This window comes from Diorhabda sublineata, chromosome 2 (genome assembly GCF_026230105.1).
Source record: "Diorhabda sublineata isolate icDioSubl1.1 chromosome 2, icDioSubl1.1, whole genome shotgun sequence".
Lineage (NCBI taxonomy): Eukaryota > Metazoa > Arthropoda > Insecta > Coleoptera > Chrysomelidae > Diorhabda > Diorhabda sublineata.
In genome coordinates, this window is record NC_079475.1 from 8240243 (window position 1) to 8257453 (window position 17211).

General features: G+C 31.2%; 3 protein-coding genes across 5 annotated transcripts; 1 reads left to right on the plus strand and 2 right to left on the minus strand.

Moving 5' to 3' along the window:
* LOC130452979 (cytochrome c oxidase assembly factor 7 homolog) lies at window positions 1-4648 on the minus strand. Its single transcript, XM_056792537.1, has 5 exons — window positions 4383-4648; window positions 4050-4333; window positions 2502-2604; window positions 680-826; window positions 1-204 (listed from the first exon to the last, which is right to left on the minus strand). The coding sequence occupies exons 1-5, from the start codon at window positions 4480-4482 to the stop codon at window positions 89-91; spliced, it is 750 nt and encodes a 249-aa protein (XP_056648515.1). The 5' UTR covers window positions 4483-4648; the 3' UTR covers window positions 1-88.
* A 121-nt stretch (window positions 4649-4769) lies between these two features.
* Window positions 4770-7638, plus strand: LOC130452977 (lethal(2)neighbour of tid protein). Its single transcript, XM_056792532.1, has 2 exons — window positions 4770-5180; window positions 6478-7638. The coding sequence occupies exons 1-2, from the start codon at window positions 4901-4903 to the stop codon at window positions 7620-7622; spliced, it is 1425 nt and encodes a 474-aa protein (XP_056648510.1). The 5' UTR covers window positions 4770-4900; the 3' UTR covers window positions 7623-7638.
* LOC130452978 (2-(3-amino-3-carboxypropyl)histidine synthase subunit 2) lies at window positions 6545-17175 on the minus strand. 3 transcript variants are annotated; one of them, XM_056792533.1, is made up of 8 exons: window positions 16915-17152; window positions 15601-15713; window positions 15302-15525; window positions 13136-13279; window positions 11791-12044; window positions 10323-10776; window positions 8926-9294; window positions 6580-8858 (listed from the first exon to the last, which is right to left on the minus strand). In XM_056792533.1, the coding sequence occupies exons 1-6, from the start codon at window positions 17068-17070 to the stop codon at window positions 10336-10338; spliced, it is 1332 nt and encodes a 443-aa protein (XP_056648511.1). In that variant the 5' UTR covers window positions 17071-17152; the 3' UTR covers window positions 6580-8858; window positions 8926-9294; window positions 10323-10335. The 3 variants fall into 3 exon arrangements, with proteins under 3 accessions (XP_056648513.1, XP_056648511.1, XP_056648512.1); XM_056792535.1 differs by having other exon boundaries at window positions 6545-8858; window positions 8926-10776; window positions 16915-17175; XM_056792534.1 differs by having other exon boundaries at window positions 7637-8886; window positions 8956-10776; window positions 16915-17175.
* Between the last annotated feature and the right edge of the window lie 36 nt (window positions 17176-17211).

The following is a 17211-nucleotide window of genomic DNA, read 5'->3' on the forward strand; positions in this document are numbered from 1 at the left end:
TTTTCAAAAATAAACCAGTTCAGTAATAATTTATTGTTTTATTTATATACAAATTCGAAATATAAACTAGTTCTGCTACTAATTGAATTTAGGTTGGATTTAAACCTTCTTGGAAGGTTAAAGTTTTATTACTTTGGGCATCCTTTTGCATTTCCATCGCTTTGGTTTTATATTTTTCCGCCAACTTTTCATTTTTCTCAACACCTGCAAAATAAACAAAATTGTCTCACAAAAAGTGTGCACTGTACACAACATGACATTGGCATGTAGTTAGAAGGTAGATTGAATTAATAAATAAATGCGACAACGTTCTGTACATTGTCCCAGTTCAATTCCAGCTGGGCATGAATAAGAAATGTATCAAGATAACAAGGAGTCATCTTGAAGGTTAAGAAATTTGTCATAACATAACAAAGATCAGTTTTCCTATAACAATAAGTATTGGCTGGCAGTTGAACGACAATTGGTTGACAGTTGGAAATGAAGATAAAGAGACGTGTATATTCGGTACACTTGACAGTCTTACTGAAGTAAGGGTTGATAAACCTTTCATAGCGCATGAACCCTTTTGCGGGATCAGGTACAAAATAATAGAAAAACCATTAGAAATGAAAGTAGATAGATATTTTTTGGCTATTTATATAAATTTCCATATTCTTGGTATAAATAATTCACTTACCATCGCCTTTTGCATACATCTGGGATAAATTTGCACAACTATACATATTTCCCATATCGCATCCCTTCAATGCAAATTCAAAGGCTCTTTTCATATTTTTTTGAACCAGGTACTCTTCTGGGTTGTAATCTTTTTGGAAAAGACTACCTAAAATTCATGTGAATTTTATAATGATTTTTTAATACCATTTCAATGGAAACTATCCCATTGATTAATATTAAAAGAGTTTATTTCATTACCTATAAACCTCTCTTTTATTATACCATAATTTTCAAGCAAGTAATTTTTTCTAAAATTCGTTTTTTGATAGTAGATTTCAAAAATTGTGTAAGGTGTTTGACTAATATTTTGGAAATGATTCCAATTTAATTACTGAGCAAATTAAACCACAAATAATTATTTAAATGTCAATAACAAATCTTTTCTCTGAAGATCTATTTATTCTCAGTCTTCCTCTCTTCTCTTTTCCTTCTGGTAATCTCCAAACTATCATATTACTTTTATGTTATCTACTAACTGTCTTCGATTTCCTAACCATTGTTATCTGTTGGATCAGATTATGTCTATAATGATTTGTTCGTATTGTAACTCATAACTTTAGATATTAAGATGTGATGTAATCTTCTTCTCTTTTACATATTTATTGCTTTAACCAATCCGAAGTCAATTTCTTTCTTCTTCTTCATCACATTTGTCATTGATTATACATTTTTTATTTATTCTATTTTTATTCTTCTCTCTTATGTAATTTCCACTCCATTTTTGGTTCTTTCATTTCATATTTATTTCATCTCATACATTACTACTACTACCACTAGTTTTTTAGATATTTTCTCTAGTTATTTTCTTTTCCTTTCTATTAGCACAACATAATCTGCAAATGCTAGTCATCGGTGGCTTTTTGTTGAAACATTTTGTTTTCAATTTATTCATCTTGTAATCTCCAAAGCTAGGCTGAGCAATATAGTTGATAGTAGTCACAGTATTTGTGATATCACAAACTTATTTATGTATTTGCTGAGTTAATGAATAGCACACATAATTTTTAAAGTATCAATAAGAGATCTTCTGTGCTTTCTTGTTTCCTCTAGTATTCTCTAATATACGGATTTACTTCCCTCTTATCTGACATCTTTTTCAGTTTTTCCAACCCCTAAGATTGGATTATGTCTATAATTGTTTGTCATACAATACATGATTGTCGTTAAATATAAGCTTAATCCACCCTTATTTGACCTTTTCTTTATTCTTTATTAAGAATCCAGGTTTTGCTTCCCTTAAATATTTTGGACTCTATATCTGTTTTGTACACCCTTCTTTTCACTTTCCTAAGAAAACTGCTTGTATATTAAGATGGTAGTGTAGCCCCAACCAATCCAAATTCCATTTATTTCTTCTTCTCATCACATTTATCATTGATCATTTCTTATGTAATTTCAACTGTAGCAATTTTGGTTCTTTCATTTTTTATTCATTTCATTTATTGGATTTTCATTTTTTAAGTCCATAGTTTCTGCTACTACTACCACCAGTTTTTTAAATTTTCTCTTTAGTTCTTTTCCTTGCTATCTTCTGCATATGATAGTCATTGGTGGCTTCTTGTTAATACAGTTTCTCTTCAGTTTATTTAGCTGCTTCTTAATGTAATGAGTATGGATCATGGACAACAGGATAAAATAGTTCTGAATATAGAATGATACTGCTGAGATTATTTAAAATGGATAGTTTTCAAGGAAATATACCTAGAACGGAACCGATAATAAAAACAGTTAATGTTCGGTTATAATTAAAAATATGTTACTTAAAAAAATGTGAATCTAACCTGGGAGATTATCCTTCTTTACACCAACAATGTACATTCCTGATAAATAGTAACATGCATTTCCATTTTGGTGCTGGCATGCTTTTTCTAATAGCTGCATACCCTAAAATTAGAAAGTAAACTATAAAGTTCAAAATGCAGCATATCATTTGTTAAAATAAAAAACAGTAAGATCAATTTTTTGCACATTTCAACCACCTGTTATATTAATTTTGGTGTCATGATGTATCATGAGAGTTTCCTAACTACATGGATTTACTGAAATATTTATGAATTTAAAACATGTGCTTGGATGATAGTGAATGTTTTCAAGTTAATTTGGTATTCTAAAGACACATTAATAGTAAAATTGAATATGGATTGTTATGATTTTTCATTTGATAATCTATCAAAATTAATTTCTTCATGTGAACATATAACATATAAGAGAGTCAGTGGCGTGTGAGGAGTGAGTAAAGTGGGCCTTTGCCCACAGTCTCGCACTTAAAGGAGCCTCGCGAAGCCTCTTTAAATGCAATGTCAATCAAACTTAAAATCTTCGTTTATTTTTAAATTAAATAAAAACCTAGCAAATATGGGCCAGATTGGCAACACTGCTTAATTTTGCAAAAGTTTCATTATATGCATACTCCATACAGAACAGAGAAGATTGTAATTGAAATGTTAACTCTGGAATTTATTATTTCAATACACTTTATGGTTCGAAATATTAGTAAGATATAAATTAATGAATCGGTTTTGAGAATTTTTGTAAGTGGATTCACAAATTTCGAGAAACAGACTTTAATTAATGTACTGCAAAAGCCTATAAATTTATAGAAAATAGCAGTTGTGGAATTCCAATCATTTAAAAAAAAGGCTTCACAAAAAAATGTTGAAGCTGTAGATGACATTAACACTAGATTTATGGCATTCTCTGAATATTACAACAATTTTGGATTCCATACGAAAAGAATAATTTAAAATATTTTCCAAATATTAAATTTTTTAAGCACTGTAATGATCTTAACAGCTTTACAAAGACTTTTAGTGCCTAATTTACCAAACTCCATTAAAGACGCCAGTCAGATGGAACTGGAAGTTTTCTATACTAATGTATACATTGCTATTATAATTATGTTGTCTATATTTGTAAGTACAGCTTAAATAGAAAGAAGTTTTTCTGATTTAAAAATTATTAAAAACTATTAAAAAAACAATATGAAGCAGGACCTATAGCAATACTCTTCATTGAAGCAGATTTACCAGTAAAAATCAATTACAAATCTTTAGCAGAAGACTTCGATAAAGCAAAAAGCTGAAGAACTTAAACTTGTAAAAAATCATATCACTAAATTTACAATTTAAAAAAAATTTTCAATCTATATGCTTTTAAAAATTCTTTTCATTCATTTATATGGAGATAAAAATGAATTTATTAAGTAGATCTTGGAAACAGAAAAAAGGGAGACTTTGCCCACAACTATATTAGTCCAAGCTATACCTCTGAAGTGAGTTGTCTGATTTTAAAAATTCTTTAAATATAAGTTAAATCAATCAAATGCTTACTTTAATAACATCTTGTTTCAACTCAGGTTTATCATTTTTTGTTATTAGCAGCAATCCTTGGTTCAAACAAGAATCGGGTTCTTCTAAATGACATCCTTTTTCGAAATAATCGTAAGCCAATTTGTAATCTGATGTTTTCGAACCTTTTCCTAATAAACTGTAAGTTCCATATTTTAAACAACTTTTACCATATTTATAATCATCGCAGTTCGTTCTATAAACTTTGCCAGCTTTTTCATAATCTTTTTTAATCGATTCTAAAAAATCGGCTAACAAATGACACACTGAAATAATAGAATTAATTTTCATGTAGGTAATTTGTTTGAATTTTACCTTCTGGTTTTTTTTCGCTGTAACAACCAAACCTGTATTCTATGCCTAAATTGTTAATATATTCTTTTACTTCACTTTCTGATTTGAAATTATATGCCATTTTTGGATACGGAAAGTTTAGTTGACATTTATTATTAAATAAGGCAAATATTTCACTAATTTATCTTTATGACATAACCTCACATTAATTTCAATAGATCAACAGTAGATTATGCAATGACTTTTATAGAACCACAAAGAATACATTCTAACGAAATATGTGTAATATTAGTAAAATAAGCTACATCATTTCCGATAATTAAAATATATATTTTTGAATTTTGATTAGTTAAAACTATAGCTTTGCATATATTAACTAATTCAACACTGTTAGTTCTGTGGTCCTGCATAAATTTTAGTTCTTTTTCTATGTATTGTCATTATATGTAGGCGAGATGCATTATATCAAAAAAGAAGATATTTAGGTTATCTTCCAAAATTTATCGGGGTTTCAAGAAATAGTATGTTCGAAACTTGAGATGGTTCCAACTACTAAAAATAAAAAAGCTCAAAGCAAATCCCAAAAATCGGGAACCATCATGTTACAACTTCAAAAATATGTACAAAAAGATTATCTATTAAAAATTGTTTTGGATCCACATTACCTATGGCCAGTCTGTTTAATTTTGTTAATTTTTGAAACAATACTGAATATATTTATTATCCAATGTGTGCAATACACGGAGATAGATTGGATTGCTTATATGCAAGAAGTTGAAGGATTTTTAAATGGAACATTGGACTATAAAGATTTGAAAGGTATATTTTTTTATTTAAGTATTGAATGAAAAGGTCCTTGAATTCATTTCAAGAAAATTTCTAAATCAAACATGTCAATGGAAACAACTTTTCACGCTATATGAATTTGAAAGTGCTACTTTTATATATAAAAAACATCAAAAAATAAATATCATTTTGCCTTTTTTGTAGTCTTAAGAACAATTCAGTATATATTATGAGGTATTTTGAATGTATTCTACACCACAAAAGCTTCCTGCACATTATGTAACCTTTTTGGGTTTATTTGTTGGAATTTCCTTACTTTACAGGTCTAACAGCAATTTAATTTATTAGATTTCTCTAGTAAAAATCTAGGTGATCAGATGCAATAAGCAGAAATATTTCATTTAAAATTTGTTGCAGAAATTTTGATAAAACTTGCTGTTTAAATTTTCCTAAGAAAGTATGGTCAACAATTTTTTGGTCTTTGAATATTTAATTCTGCATTAAATTTTCAAACAGTTTTATGATTACTATTTTTGTCTCAATCAAAACATCATATGAATCACAGACTTTAGGTATGGAAAATGACAAATCAATTTCCTTCATTCCCAAATGCTTTATACGCACATTTTGAGCTTCTAATTATTAGGAGAAAAAAGTGTATGAAAGATGGAGGTAAGTAATGAATAGTAAATATAAGCAGAAAGGAATCCACTTTTAAATGATTTTTTACATATTTTCTATTCTTTTTTTTAATTTGTGTTCTGAGATCCCTAATCAAGTATCATGAAGAATACCTGTGGGAAACCTGACAAACTTTCAAAGGCTCTGCAAGAGCAGAGACCATGATAAATCCTCCTCTTTCTCCAAGTAATTTAAGCAAACAAGGACCACGAAACCTATTATCCCCAAAGGTTGGTTTCTATTGATGTCAAAGTTCTGATAGATGCTTTTGACAATGCCTAGTTCAAATGCCATAACATCAATGGTGTGTAGAAAAATAAGGAGAGCAAGGCTACTCAGACGGCCCAGTGCCTTCAGTTCATGATAAAAGAAACTATGAAGAATTACAAGAGTTTAGAAGCTCAAAATTTCCTCACCTCTAACCTTGTATTTCTTCTTTGTGTGAAAGTGCACAGGGGAATGTGTGATAGTGCTTGGCAAGGTTTGTATTCCACTTGTTGTACATGCGGCACCATAGTGTTCTTATTGTGGGGCACGACGAGCCTATCTGAAGGTCTATGTGCTCAACAGTTCTTGGCCTCCCACAATTAATTATCCTATATGTACTTTATGATTCAATAAAAATAGTAAAAACTGTTTCATATTTCAGGTGATACAGGACCTTTGGTATACCCAGCTGGTTTTGTATACATTTATACCATACTCTATTACTTAACTTCGAAAGGTACAAATATTTTATTAGCTCAATACATTTTTTTAGGTTTTTATTTGATACAAACCTATTTGGTACAAAGGATATTTAGAAAAACTATGAAATTACCACCTTACGCCTTGATTATTACAACTTTGACATCATATAGGATTCATTCTATATTCGTTTTAAGACTTTTCAATGATCCCGTAGCAGTTTTATTGTTTTACATAAGTTTAAACTTATTCATAGATAACAAATGGTTACTCGGTAGTATATTTTATTCATTAGCAGTTTCTGTAAAAATGAATATTTTATTATATGCCCCGTGTCTTCTTTTAGCTTATTTAACGAACTTGAGTTATGTTGATACGTTTATAAATTTATTTATTTGTGGGGTAATTCAATTAGTACTAGGTTTTCCGTTTTTATACGAGAATCCAGTGTCATATTTAAAGGGTAGTTTTGATCTAGGTCGCGTTTTCGAACACAAATGGACTGTAAACTACCGATTCTTATCAAGAGAAATTTTCGAAAACAAACTATTTCATATAGGATTATTGGTATTACACGTATCGTTGCTGTTATTATTCTTACCCCATTTGAAAAAATATCTGAGTAGTTATGCTAAATTGAATATGGTCACTGGTGAATTGAGACTGGAAATTATTAGAGAGAAAACAGAGGCTGAGAGACAATCGAAAGAGGAAGAAAAGAAAATGACTAAAAGTCAAAGAGCTTTCGTACGTTCTTTCGAAAAACAATTAAAAGACAGCGGAAGAGTAAAAGAAGAATCAGAAACTGTTAAAATTGAAGATAAACTATCTAAAATAGTTCAGTTATTCGTATTGCCTTTCTTTGTTGCTAATTTAATTGGCGTTGCGTGTGCCAGATCGTTACACTATCAATTTTATAGTTGGTATTTTCATAGTTTACCATATTTAGTATTTTGTACCGAATACAATATACCATTAAAATTTTTATTGTTAGCTTTGATAGAATATTGTTGGAATGTATATCCAAGCACCGATTTTTCAAGTGCTCTATTACACTGTTGTCACATTGTTTTGTTATTTGGTGTTTATAAAAATATGAGGAAATAAATTACTTATTTTTTGAGTCTGTATAATTAATAAAAAAATGGATTATTGGATTTATTGAAAGAAGTAAAATCTTTATGAATCTATTAGTAAGTATCGCAAACCTTTCAACTGAGGTACATGCAGCCAATAAGCCCAAGTTGGTAATGTGATCAATTCCTCAGCTCGGTAACTACCTAAACCATAAAGTTGGGTGACTTTGGCCATTCTTTTAATATTTGTACAATTATATGCAATCCTCCAAGTCTTGAACTCCCTTTCCTCTGACGATAAACAATCAGCTATCAGCACAAACAAATATATCCAGTACACCCTATCATTCAGAATATTCATGACTCCAATGACAGTCTTTCAAGCTCTGGTGTTAAACTTTCACACAGACTCTATACAAATCCATAATTATGTCATAGCTAACATAAGACGTATACGCGACCAATGGACAAGCTGCTTGGGATTCAACGGTCCATCGACTATAGAAACCTACCACCCATGAGTCGTAGAGACTCCACTGACTCATTTAATTGTCGCTTCTGATCCTCCCAAATGCAAATTACCACTGACAGTCAACCAAATACTAACAAGTTGCCCACAATACTCCAATAAGCGCCTTAGCCACCAGCTAGGAAGTTCGTTCCAAGAAAGTTAAGTTAGGAAAAAAGTTTGAATAACGTGAAACAGTTACCACACCTGATCCAATATTTGAAAGACATTGGTCTATATGGTAAAATATAAATTCTTAATGTTAGTAATCCGAACTGTTTGTTAATGTTAAGGTGTCGTAGTTATAGCTAATAATTGTTATTGGGTTAAAAAACATTACGTAACGGGTGTCCGGTGGCAGAATTAGGATTCAAATTTCTCCGTAACCATTGAGCGGTGGGGCGGGGAGGGTTCAGCATTGGCATCGTCATTCTGGCGGATTATTTAGTCGCGATGTCGCAGTGGACAACGTGCGTTTTCAATCGAATCGTATTTCAAAGCCAATGATTCGTGTGCAATTGTTCGTCGAAGATTTTGTTCACGTTACAAGTGAAGATTTGATTCGATCATGGGTGCGAAGTTTCCGAGCAACAAGTTAGACAGACAACAATCCTCAACAGGACGTCCAGAACATTGAATTTGCGCGATAATCTGCGTTAGTCCGTTCGCTTGAGCTTCCAATAACGATAGTGCACGAAATATTGAAGAAGCATCTTAAATTTCATTCATTTGAAATTCAAATTGTACAAGCGCTTAATCCTAATGATCACAATATACGTACAAATTTCTGTGAGACAATGTTGAAGCGATTTCGCACAGTGAGCACTTTTGGAGTGATTTGAATGGAAGTGTAAACAAGCAAAATTGTCGTTATTGGTCCAATGAAAGACAAAACCCCCGTTTAATACATCAAGAGCTACTTCACAGTTCTAAAGTGACGGTTTGGTGTGTGTTGGCAATAGATGGACCGTATTTTTTTGAAAATCCTTAAGGGCAAGCAATTTCTGTAGATGGTGTTGCTTCTAGGCGAATACTTAACCAACATTGAGAGAATATCCTGCTTTCACTTCACAGACATGGTTTCAGTAATATGGCGCCACTTCAACCATTACTAGGGAGACCATGGTGCTTCTTCCCTAGCAAATTGATAAGCCATTTCGGTGACATCCCTTGCCTACCCAGGTCATCATCATTGCTTTAAAGAAATAATTATTATTGTATGTATACATATCGTTTTATCTTTTTTATATAAAACTATTGGAATAAATTAAATTATTACCCCTTTCTTTACAAAAATTAAAAAGTGTCATATTTCTTGCCTTTCCCTTATGTTTTTCTAATGATAATGGGTCGTTATAAAGGAAGCAGGAACTGCACCCCAGCACAATTAGAAGAAGCAGTTCGACTTATTAAGTCGAGTGTTATGTCTCAAAGACTGGCTTCCGAAAGATATAAAATACCTCGATCCATATTGCAAAATAAGATGAACAAAAAACACAAAAAAAACTCTAGGTGGTAAGGCTATATTATCAGTTAAAGAAGAAAGAAAAATTGAAACGCATATTTTAGTAACATCGACATAAGGTTTTCCCTGAGATCTGAGAAAACTTGTGAAGAACTATCTAGATCGAAAGGACTTAGTTATAATCTTCCTGGTAAGGACTCATGTACAAATACCAAAAAAACAACAGCCATTATTAGAAAAATTGTTCCTAGTAAAATTATCTACAAAAAATTTGCATTTTTTAAAATTTTTCTGTTGGTTAGATTAGGTTAGGTGTAAAATCAATCGTCTTTGGAGTACAACGTTGAGAAAGCAACTATGATGTGTTGAGAACCATGGAAGTTTATTTTATATTTTGTTGAACAAAATTCTTTCTGATAAACTGGAGTTAATCTTCAATCCAGTCACTAGTCACATGTTCTTATTCACACACCTTAACCTAATATTGTATTTCTTTTTAATACCGATTTTTGTGACCTTATGACCTTTACAACACTATATCGATGTCGATTTTTCACATGTTCATTACAACAATGTTATAAAGATCTATACAAAAATTCAGCTCATCAGAAATAATTCCGAATATTGAGGTTTAAAGTGCATAAAATGACTGGACTATTACAATAATATACTTCATACTATAGGTTATCCTAAATTTTGGAAATATCATGATGTAAAAATATTAAATGTCTTGGCATGGCTATATTGGCTGCGTATACCTTATGAATTTTTCTAAAGCTGTTCATTTTCGTATTGCGACGCTATTCCCGAACGTCCTTCTTTAGCCAATCCTACTTCAGTTTGGCCTAGTTTTTGTTCCAAACCTTGCCAAGACCTTTGAGCCAAATACCCAGCACCGGAACTTTGTAGTGCTAATGAACCGCTACTTTTTAAAGCTAAAGATTGATTGTCCTCGTCGTTATTTGTAGATTCCTTTGTATTAGGTAATCGTAGCTTATTTGTTAATAAACTGACATCTCCGAGTGATTCTGGACTAGTTTTTATGCCGCATTTGTTGATAAAATCGTTAAAATTGAATGTGAAATCTTGATGCCTTTCTGGGTCTGCGTTTAAAGCTACTTCGACATCAAAAGGTACAGCAATTGGTTTATAAAAATCTCTGTTAGAATAAATTTCACTCATCGAACATGTTATCGCCACGTAAACGTCTAACTGAAACAAAATATAATTTTTATTGGAGTATTTTTTATACGAGGTGATCCAAAATTATATATGTTAATCTCTAGGGGTGATACTAAGTCTAAAAATCTATGATTCGATTCAATCTTTAAAAGGGTTGTAACTATCTTATTTTCCAATTTAAAAAAATTGTGTATAAAGCAAAATCCTCTAGAAATTAATGTAAATAATCCTACAGTTTTTTTAAAGAGGTGCTTTTCCAAGCAGACAGCCAAAACATGAGAAAGGCTTGAAGTATGATATGGACAATGAGCTGCTCTAAGGACATCGAGCCTCAACCAGGCTGCTCGAATGAAATAGGGCCTCAACCAGAAGACAACACTGGACGTCAATTTGCAGCAAATATGGCAGGAAGGTCAAAGGAAACTAAATGTATTTCAAAGAATAAAGCAGGGCCCGTGAAAAATTTAATATCTACTTTCCACATATTGCCAATACTAACATTGAGAAAAAAAACATGGAATCTAGGAAGAAAATCTTCAAAATCTCAAATGAAAACATCAATACAAAATATAAGTAACAAGGGAAAACTTAAACTTCAAAGGGAAAGAAAATCCAAAAGCTACCAAGACAGAAATAACTGCTCATTCGGATGAAGAGAGAATAATGAAGAATCGGATGATTTCTTTCCAGCTTAAGAGGATAACGACATGGAAGAAATTGATGGCATTTCAGAAGGGGAAGATACGGTATTCAAGTTTTGAAATGGTCATTTCAGGGATGACACAAAAGGTGAACTATAGGTCCAGTGTTTAATGTGTAATAATTGGGCACATAAAAACAAAAATAAAGATGTTAAATGGCATTTGACTACTAGATACATGTGTCCTGAATTTTATATTCATAAGAGTACTTATTTTGAGTTATTTTCAAATATATAAAAGGGGGCCAATATTTGGACCTTCTCCCTTAAACATCCTATATGAATATTAACATTTATGCATACTTTGAAATGTTAAATAAAAGATTGAAGAAAATTTTTCTTACCTCTGGAAAATTAGCCAGTTTTGAAACAGTAGGTTTCCCAACACTAATTAGATAATATTTTTTCCCACTTTGACTAATTAATGCTTTCATTCTCTCTATCACTTTCAAATAATTTTTTACTCCCAATGTACCGATAATTATCCCAATAGTTTCACTATCTTTTATTTTTTCAACGACGTAATTCCTTCTTCTTATTATTTTATTCGTAGCTTCGAATAGTTTTATACTTCCCTCATAATAATATAGATTGAGGGCTAAAATAAGGAAGAACAAAAAAAGAAAATTTTTTATAAATGCTCATCAAATGATTAACCACTTAATTGCTTGTTGTATTTTCTAATTATATTTTTAAACTCACTGTAAATGAGAAAAAAAATGAAAGTCTTCAAACAAAAATGTTCCCAAACTAGTTCTCATGTTTTCGATTGCCAATTGAAAACATTTTCCATCATATTACACTAATACAGAAATTAATAAATCTTAAACACCTGCAAAGACATGAGTTTGTGATATCAAGAGTTGTATAGGAAGTCAACAATATGGCTGTATGACAACTTATCATTATGATGATAATGCCCTATAAACTACTTTACTGCATTGTCCTTTACCAGGAAGACAAGGCACTTCTACATACTGTACCTCAAAAAAATACAGTTTCTTCAAGAAGCTGTCGTCGAGTTTTTACTACTACTAGTTTTTACCACTACAGTTACCAGATTTAAATCTCATCGAATAGTGGAATATGATGGGGTCTAATTTGCACTACACTCCACAGATTCTAACACAGTTAAAGTCACTCAAAACGAAGTGCTAGACATGTGATTTCAGAAAACAAACAAGAAATTTTGAAAAAGAATATCTAAAATATTTCCGGTTAGAAGATATTCAAGTTTCTGCCTTATCAGTTAGTACCAATGTCTTCCTAAGATCCAAAAGAACTTCTAGGATTGCTACCTCTCTGGAGACAAACTGTGCAAAAATGCCTTGAAGACATTGAGATATATTTAACATTTCAATAGCAACTGATTGAGCTAGAAGTATGAGAGGAAAAAATAAAGGGACAACAACGATTCTTCAAAGCAAAATAAATCAAGAAAATATCGTAAATTTATAATCTGTTCCTATAAAATGAATATGTGAAATGTTTCTAGCCGGGTGCTAAATAAATTGATTATATATTTGATAAAGACCGAAGTAGGTGGAAACGCCAATTTGTACATGTCATTTTAAACTGATTTTTTATCGAATAAGAACTAAAATCAAGACTAATTACTACGAAAAAGGTCTAAGAAGTGAAAAATTGAAGATAATTAAGTTATAATATTGAATGTAAGATGTTACTTACGTTTCATACTTAGAGCTACATTTAATAATTTCATTTCATTACTGCCTATAAAGAAAACTGTTTGTCCAGAGGAACAAGTCGCCATCTCGTCAATTCTTTGTAACATAATGTTTGTATAGCTTTCCAAAATACTTTTTATTTTGTCTAAAAAGATGAAATCTATTTAAATCAGTGTTTCCCAATCTTTTTTGTGCAATGCCTCAACATGAACTTTCTAAAATTTCTGTGTCCCCTGTGTAACGTACAAATTTTCAATATTAAAAAACTGATTGTTAAATTGAGAGATTTAATTGATGGGTTTTAGGAAGAAGTCATTATCAAACACACTCAATATACTATCACTGCAAAATAATATAATTTACCTTCTGACAAATTTTTTTTGAAAATTATGCTTCTAAAAGTTTTCCTTCAAATATTTTGTTTATTCACGTATTCAGTCAGTCACTTCGGATTTATTTATTCTAACATTCGAGTATTTGAAGAAATTAATTTTTTACTACTTCTCACTCCATTCGAGAATTCCAATAAAACCTCGAAATGTATTGTAAATCGTCCTCTACCTATCTATGCTCAAGGATTCAAATCAAAATGAATTTCGGTAAATTTGTAGTGATATTATTCTTCATATTCGCTGATAAGTTTTTCAAATATCTTTTTTATTATAATGCTCACAAAAATTCCAGTTATCTTTAACAATTTCCTATAGTTTTATATAATCGTTTCCCTACTAATTCGTATTTTCTATTTATTTGGGGAACAGAACGAAAAGGATAGCTCAGATTTGGTTATATTTTTAAAAAATATATCAGTATCATTATCAAACACATTCAATATACTGTCCCCGCAAAATAATATAATTTTCTTTTTGACAAATTTTTTTAGTAAATGGTGCTTCTAAAAGTTTTTCTTCAAATATTTCCTTAGTTCATGTATTGTGGCAAAGTAGTCACTTCCGTTCGAGAAATTCAATAAAACCTCGGAATGTATTGTAAATCGTCCTCTACATATCTATAGTCAAGGGTTCAAATCAAAATGAGGTTTTTCAAATATCTTTTCAGCTTTGCTTTTTTATTATAATGCTCACAAAAATTTTCAGTTATCTATATAAATTTCCTTTTGTTTTTTATAATTGTTTCCATATGAATTCGTATTTTCTATTTTTATATGTCGAAGCATAAGCTCCTTTTTATTCAAATCTGTTCTTTCTACTCGTTCCTTCTCCATTAATTTCCATCTGTGTTCCCGTTTTCTTCCTCATTTTATTTTTTCCCACAGTTCTACAGCTGCCGAAAGGACTCAATCGGTACACCACAAACAAACTCAACTCCAACAACTAGGAATTCAGTTGAGGGCTGCAACCATCCCGGATTTCCATAGATAAGTTCTAATCTGATCTTTAATTTATAGGAATCTGAGTTGTTTTTAATGTATAACTTCTGCGATTGGTTTTCCTCGATTTTTCGAAAACCTGGTGTACCATTCAGAATTTATCGTTCTACGTTGCTCCGATGGAACAATCGCGACACGTCCAATTATTATATAACAGGCGACCATATGTTTCGAAGTTTTTCATGTTTTGGTTCGTCTTGAAAGACCCATACAGTCGATTGTTGTTAAGTTTCGGGTTTATATGCACAGATTCATGATTCAGCGCCTGATACGATGTCTTTTGAACCTCCGCGATTGAATTTTGTTGTTACATAACGATCTTGCAATATCGGTTACGCACAGCATCGATGTTTTCTGGTACAACAGCCGAATTTCGACGACCTTCACGAAATTCATCCTGTAGCGAAGTGCGGCTACGATTGAATTCGGAAAACTAGCGAAACCATCACCAAAAGTCGAAGCGAGTTGATCGGCACACTGCTGTTGGTTTAATCCGCGTCGAATGTCATATGTAAATAACTCAAATATGTTCTGAGTACGTTTACCATTAGAAAGGTTGTTTAGCGAGAATCACTTGATGACACCAAACACCCAGTTGATATTTTGGTCTCATCAAGCCAAATAATACCTAATATACTGTGGGGCGTGGAACTCGGGTTGGGAGACACTGATTTAAATAGTTACTATGGAACCTAACACAAATTTCATATTTAAAAAAGTGAAAATCTGAAAACACTTGAATGATTGAACAGATTGTGTATGTATACTTAGACTTACCAAATAAATGGATATAACCGACGTCAATTATAACCACCACCTGTTGGTTTTCATCTTTAAAAGTTTCTTTAAAATTATCCTTCAATTGGTCAATATTAAGTGGAAGCTTTTCATAAATATTTATAAATGGAATTGCTGCAGATGATTTTGAAAAACAAACAGGACCAAAATGGATTATTGCATCGGCATTTATATGAGCAGCTGCAATATAATCTACACAACAACTGAAATAATGAAATTGTTGATTTTATATAAACATTCCAGACTTTATTTTATTTTTCTATGTATTTTGTACTTGCCTTTCATATGCAGTATCACCTAATAAGTACAATGTTGTATTTAAAATACTCTGGAGTTTTAAAATCACATTACTGGAATCTGGAAGTAAATAGTCTGGGAATTGAAGACAAACCTATAGAAAACAAAACTTCCCGTTAATTATTGTGAGAAATCATCAAATATATATCAATAAATTCTTCTTTAACCGACGCTACGGTTCTATGAAAACCAGGATTTCCCAACAATCAACTGCCAATCCTTTCTGTCCTGAGCATGGTGCCTCCAATGTCGAACCCTAAGCTGGATCCTCTAACTAATGAAGTCGCGCCACCAAATCTATCAGCCAAGCGTTCCTCAGGATCCTCTACCCCTGTTCTTGAAAACAGGGTCAATAATATTTTGTAGGATTTCATGTTCCCAGCAGTTGAAAATTTGCTCACTTGTCGTCTACATAGTTCATGTTACACATCTGTATGTGACTATGGGGCAGATTATTGACCTTCATGAGAGCCCCCTAAACTGGAGCACTCTTTGGACTGCCCAGAAGCATCTGTTCCCCACAGCAACTCTTGCCTTGATCTCCATTGTCACGTCCTTATCTTCAGTTATCAAGGCCCTAATATATTTGAATTGGTGGCACACAAGTAAGTAATGTTCTCTGACTAAATCGTGATAATTCTGTGAACTCTAATTAAAGATTTTGCCATGGTAAGTACTGTTGAATACAGGCTCATAAATTGCAAATTGAGAGTATATACTTGATATTGTAAATTTGTGTGACTTTAAAGTAATAACCATTAAACTGTGGGGCTTGTAATCCAAATTAGTTTGTTTTATTTTTGAAAATGAGGTGTATCGACTTTGAGTACACATATTTTTGATTTGAATAACAGTTAGAACCATCCTTCTATTACCAAAAATTTGACTAAAAGATTAAAAAAAATAATTTTTACTTAAGTACTTTACTTTACTATGTAAAATCTGCATTTGTGAAATACTGATATTGATAATCTTTTGTATGTTCTATCTAAATAATTAGAAGTATACTATTATACTATTTTGTTTTCCAACATTTTATTTATTTTAATTTTATTAGTTTAGCAGCATTAACCATTAAAGTGTCTGCCACTGGTGCTTTTAACTTACGTACATAATATATATATATATATATATATATATATATATATATATATATATATATATATATATATATATATATAATATATATAATATATATATAATATATATATAATATATATAATAGTTAATTGTCGTGCATTTATTGATAAAAATATAAAATGTAAAGCAATATCACATTATGATATATTAATTACCTTTTTAAATTTATTGAGTTGAATCCATTGGGCACATCGATTTAATTCATATACATCGTCTAAGTCATCTGGATTCGTGTTAACAGGAGAACGTGTCAGCTCAATGGGTTTTTCTATACTTGTAGTTTCATTTGATGAAAATGTAAGTTTTGTCATCTTTAAATACAAATTGTAATATTTATAAATCCAAGTTTACTAGTACTTCTTGTAAACAAACTTCACACCAGACGTAAAGGTTAATTACAATATGCATGTCAAACCATTGACAGAAGGTATGTTGTGTGGTTCCATGGCAAA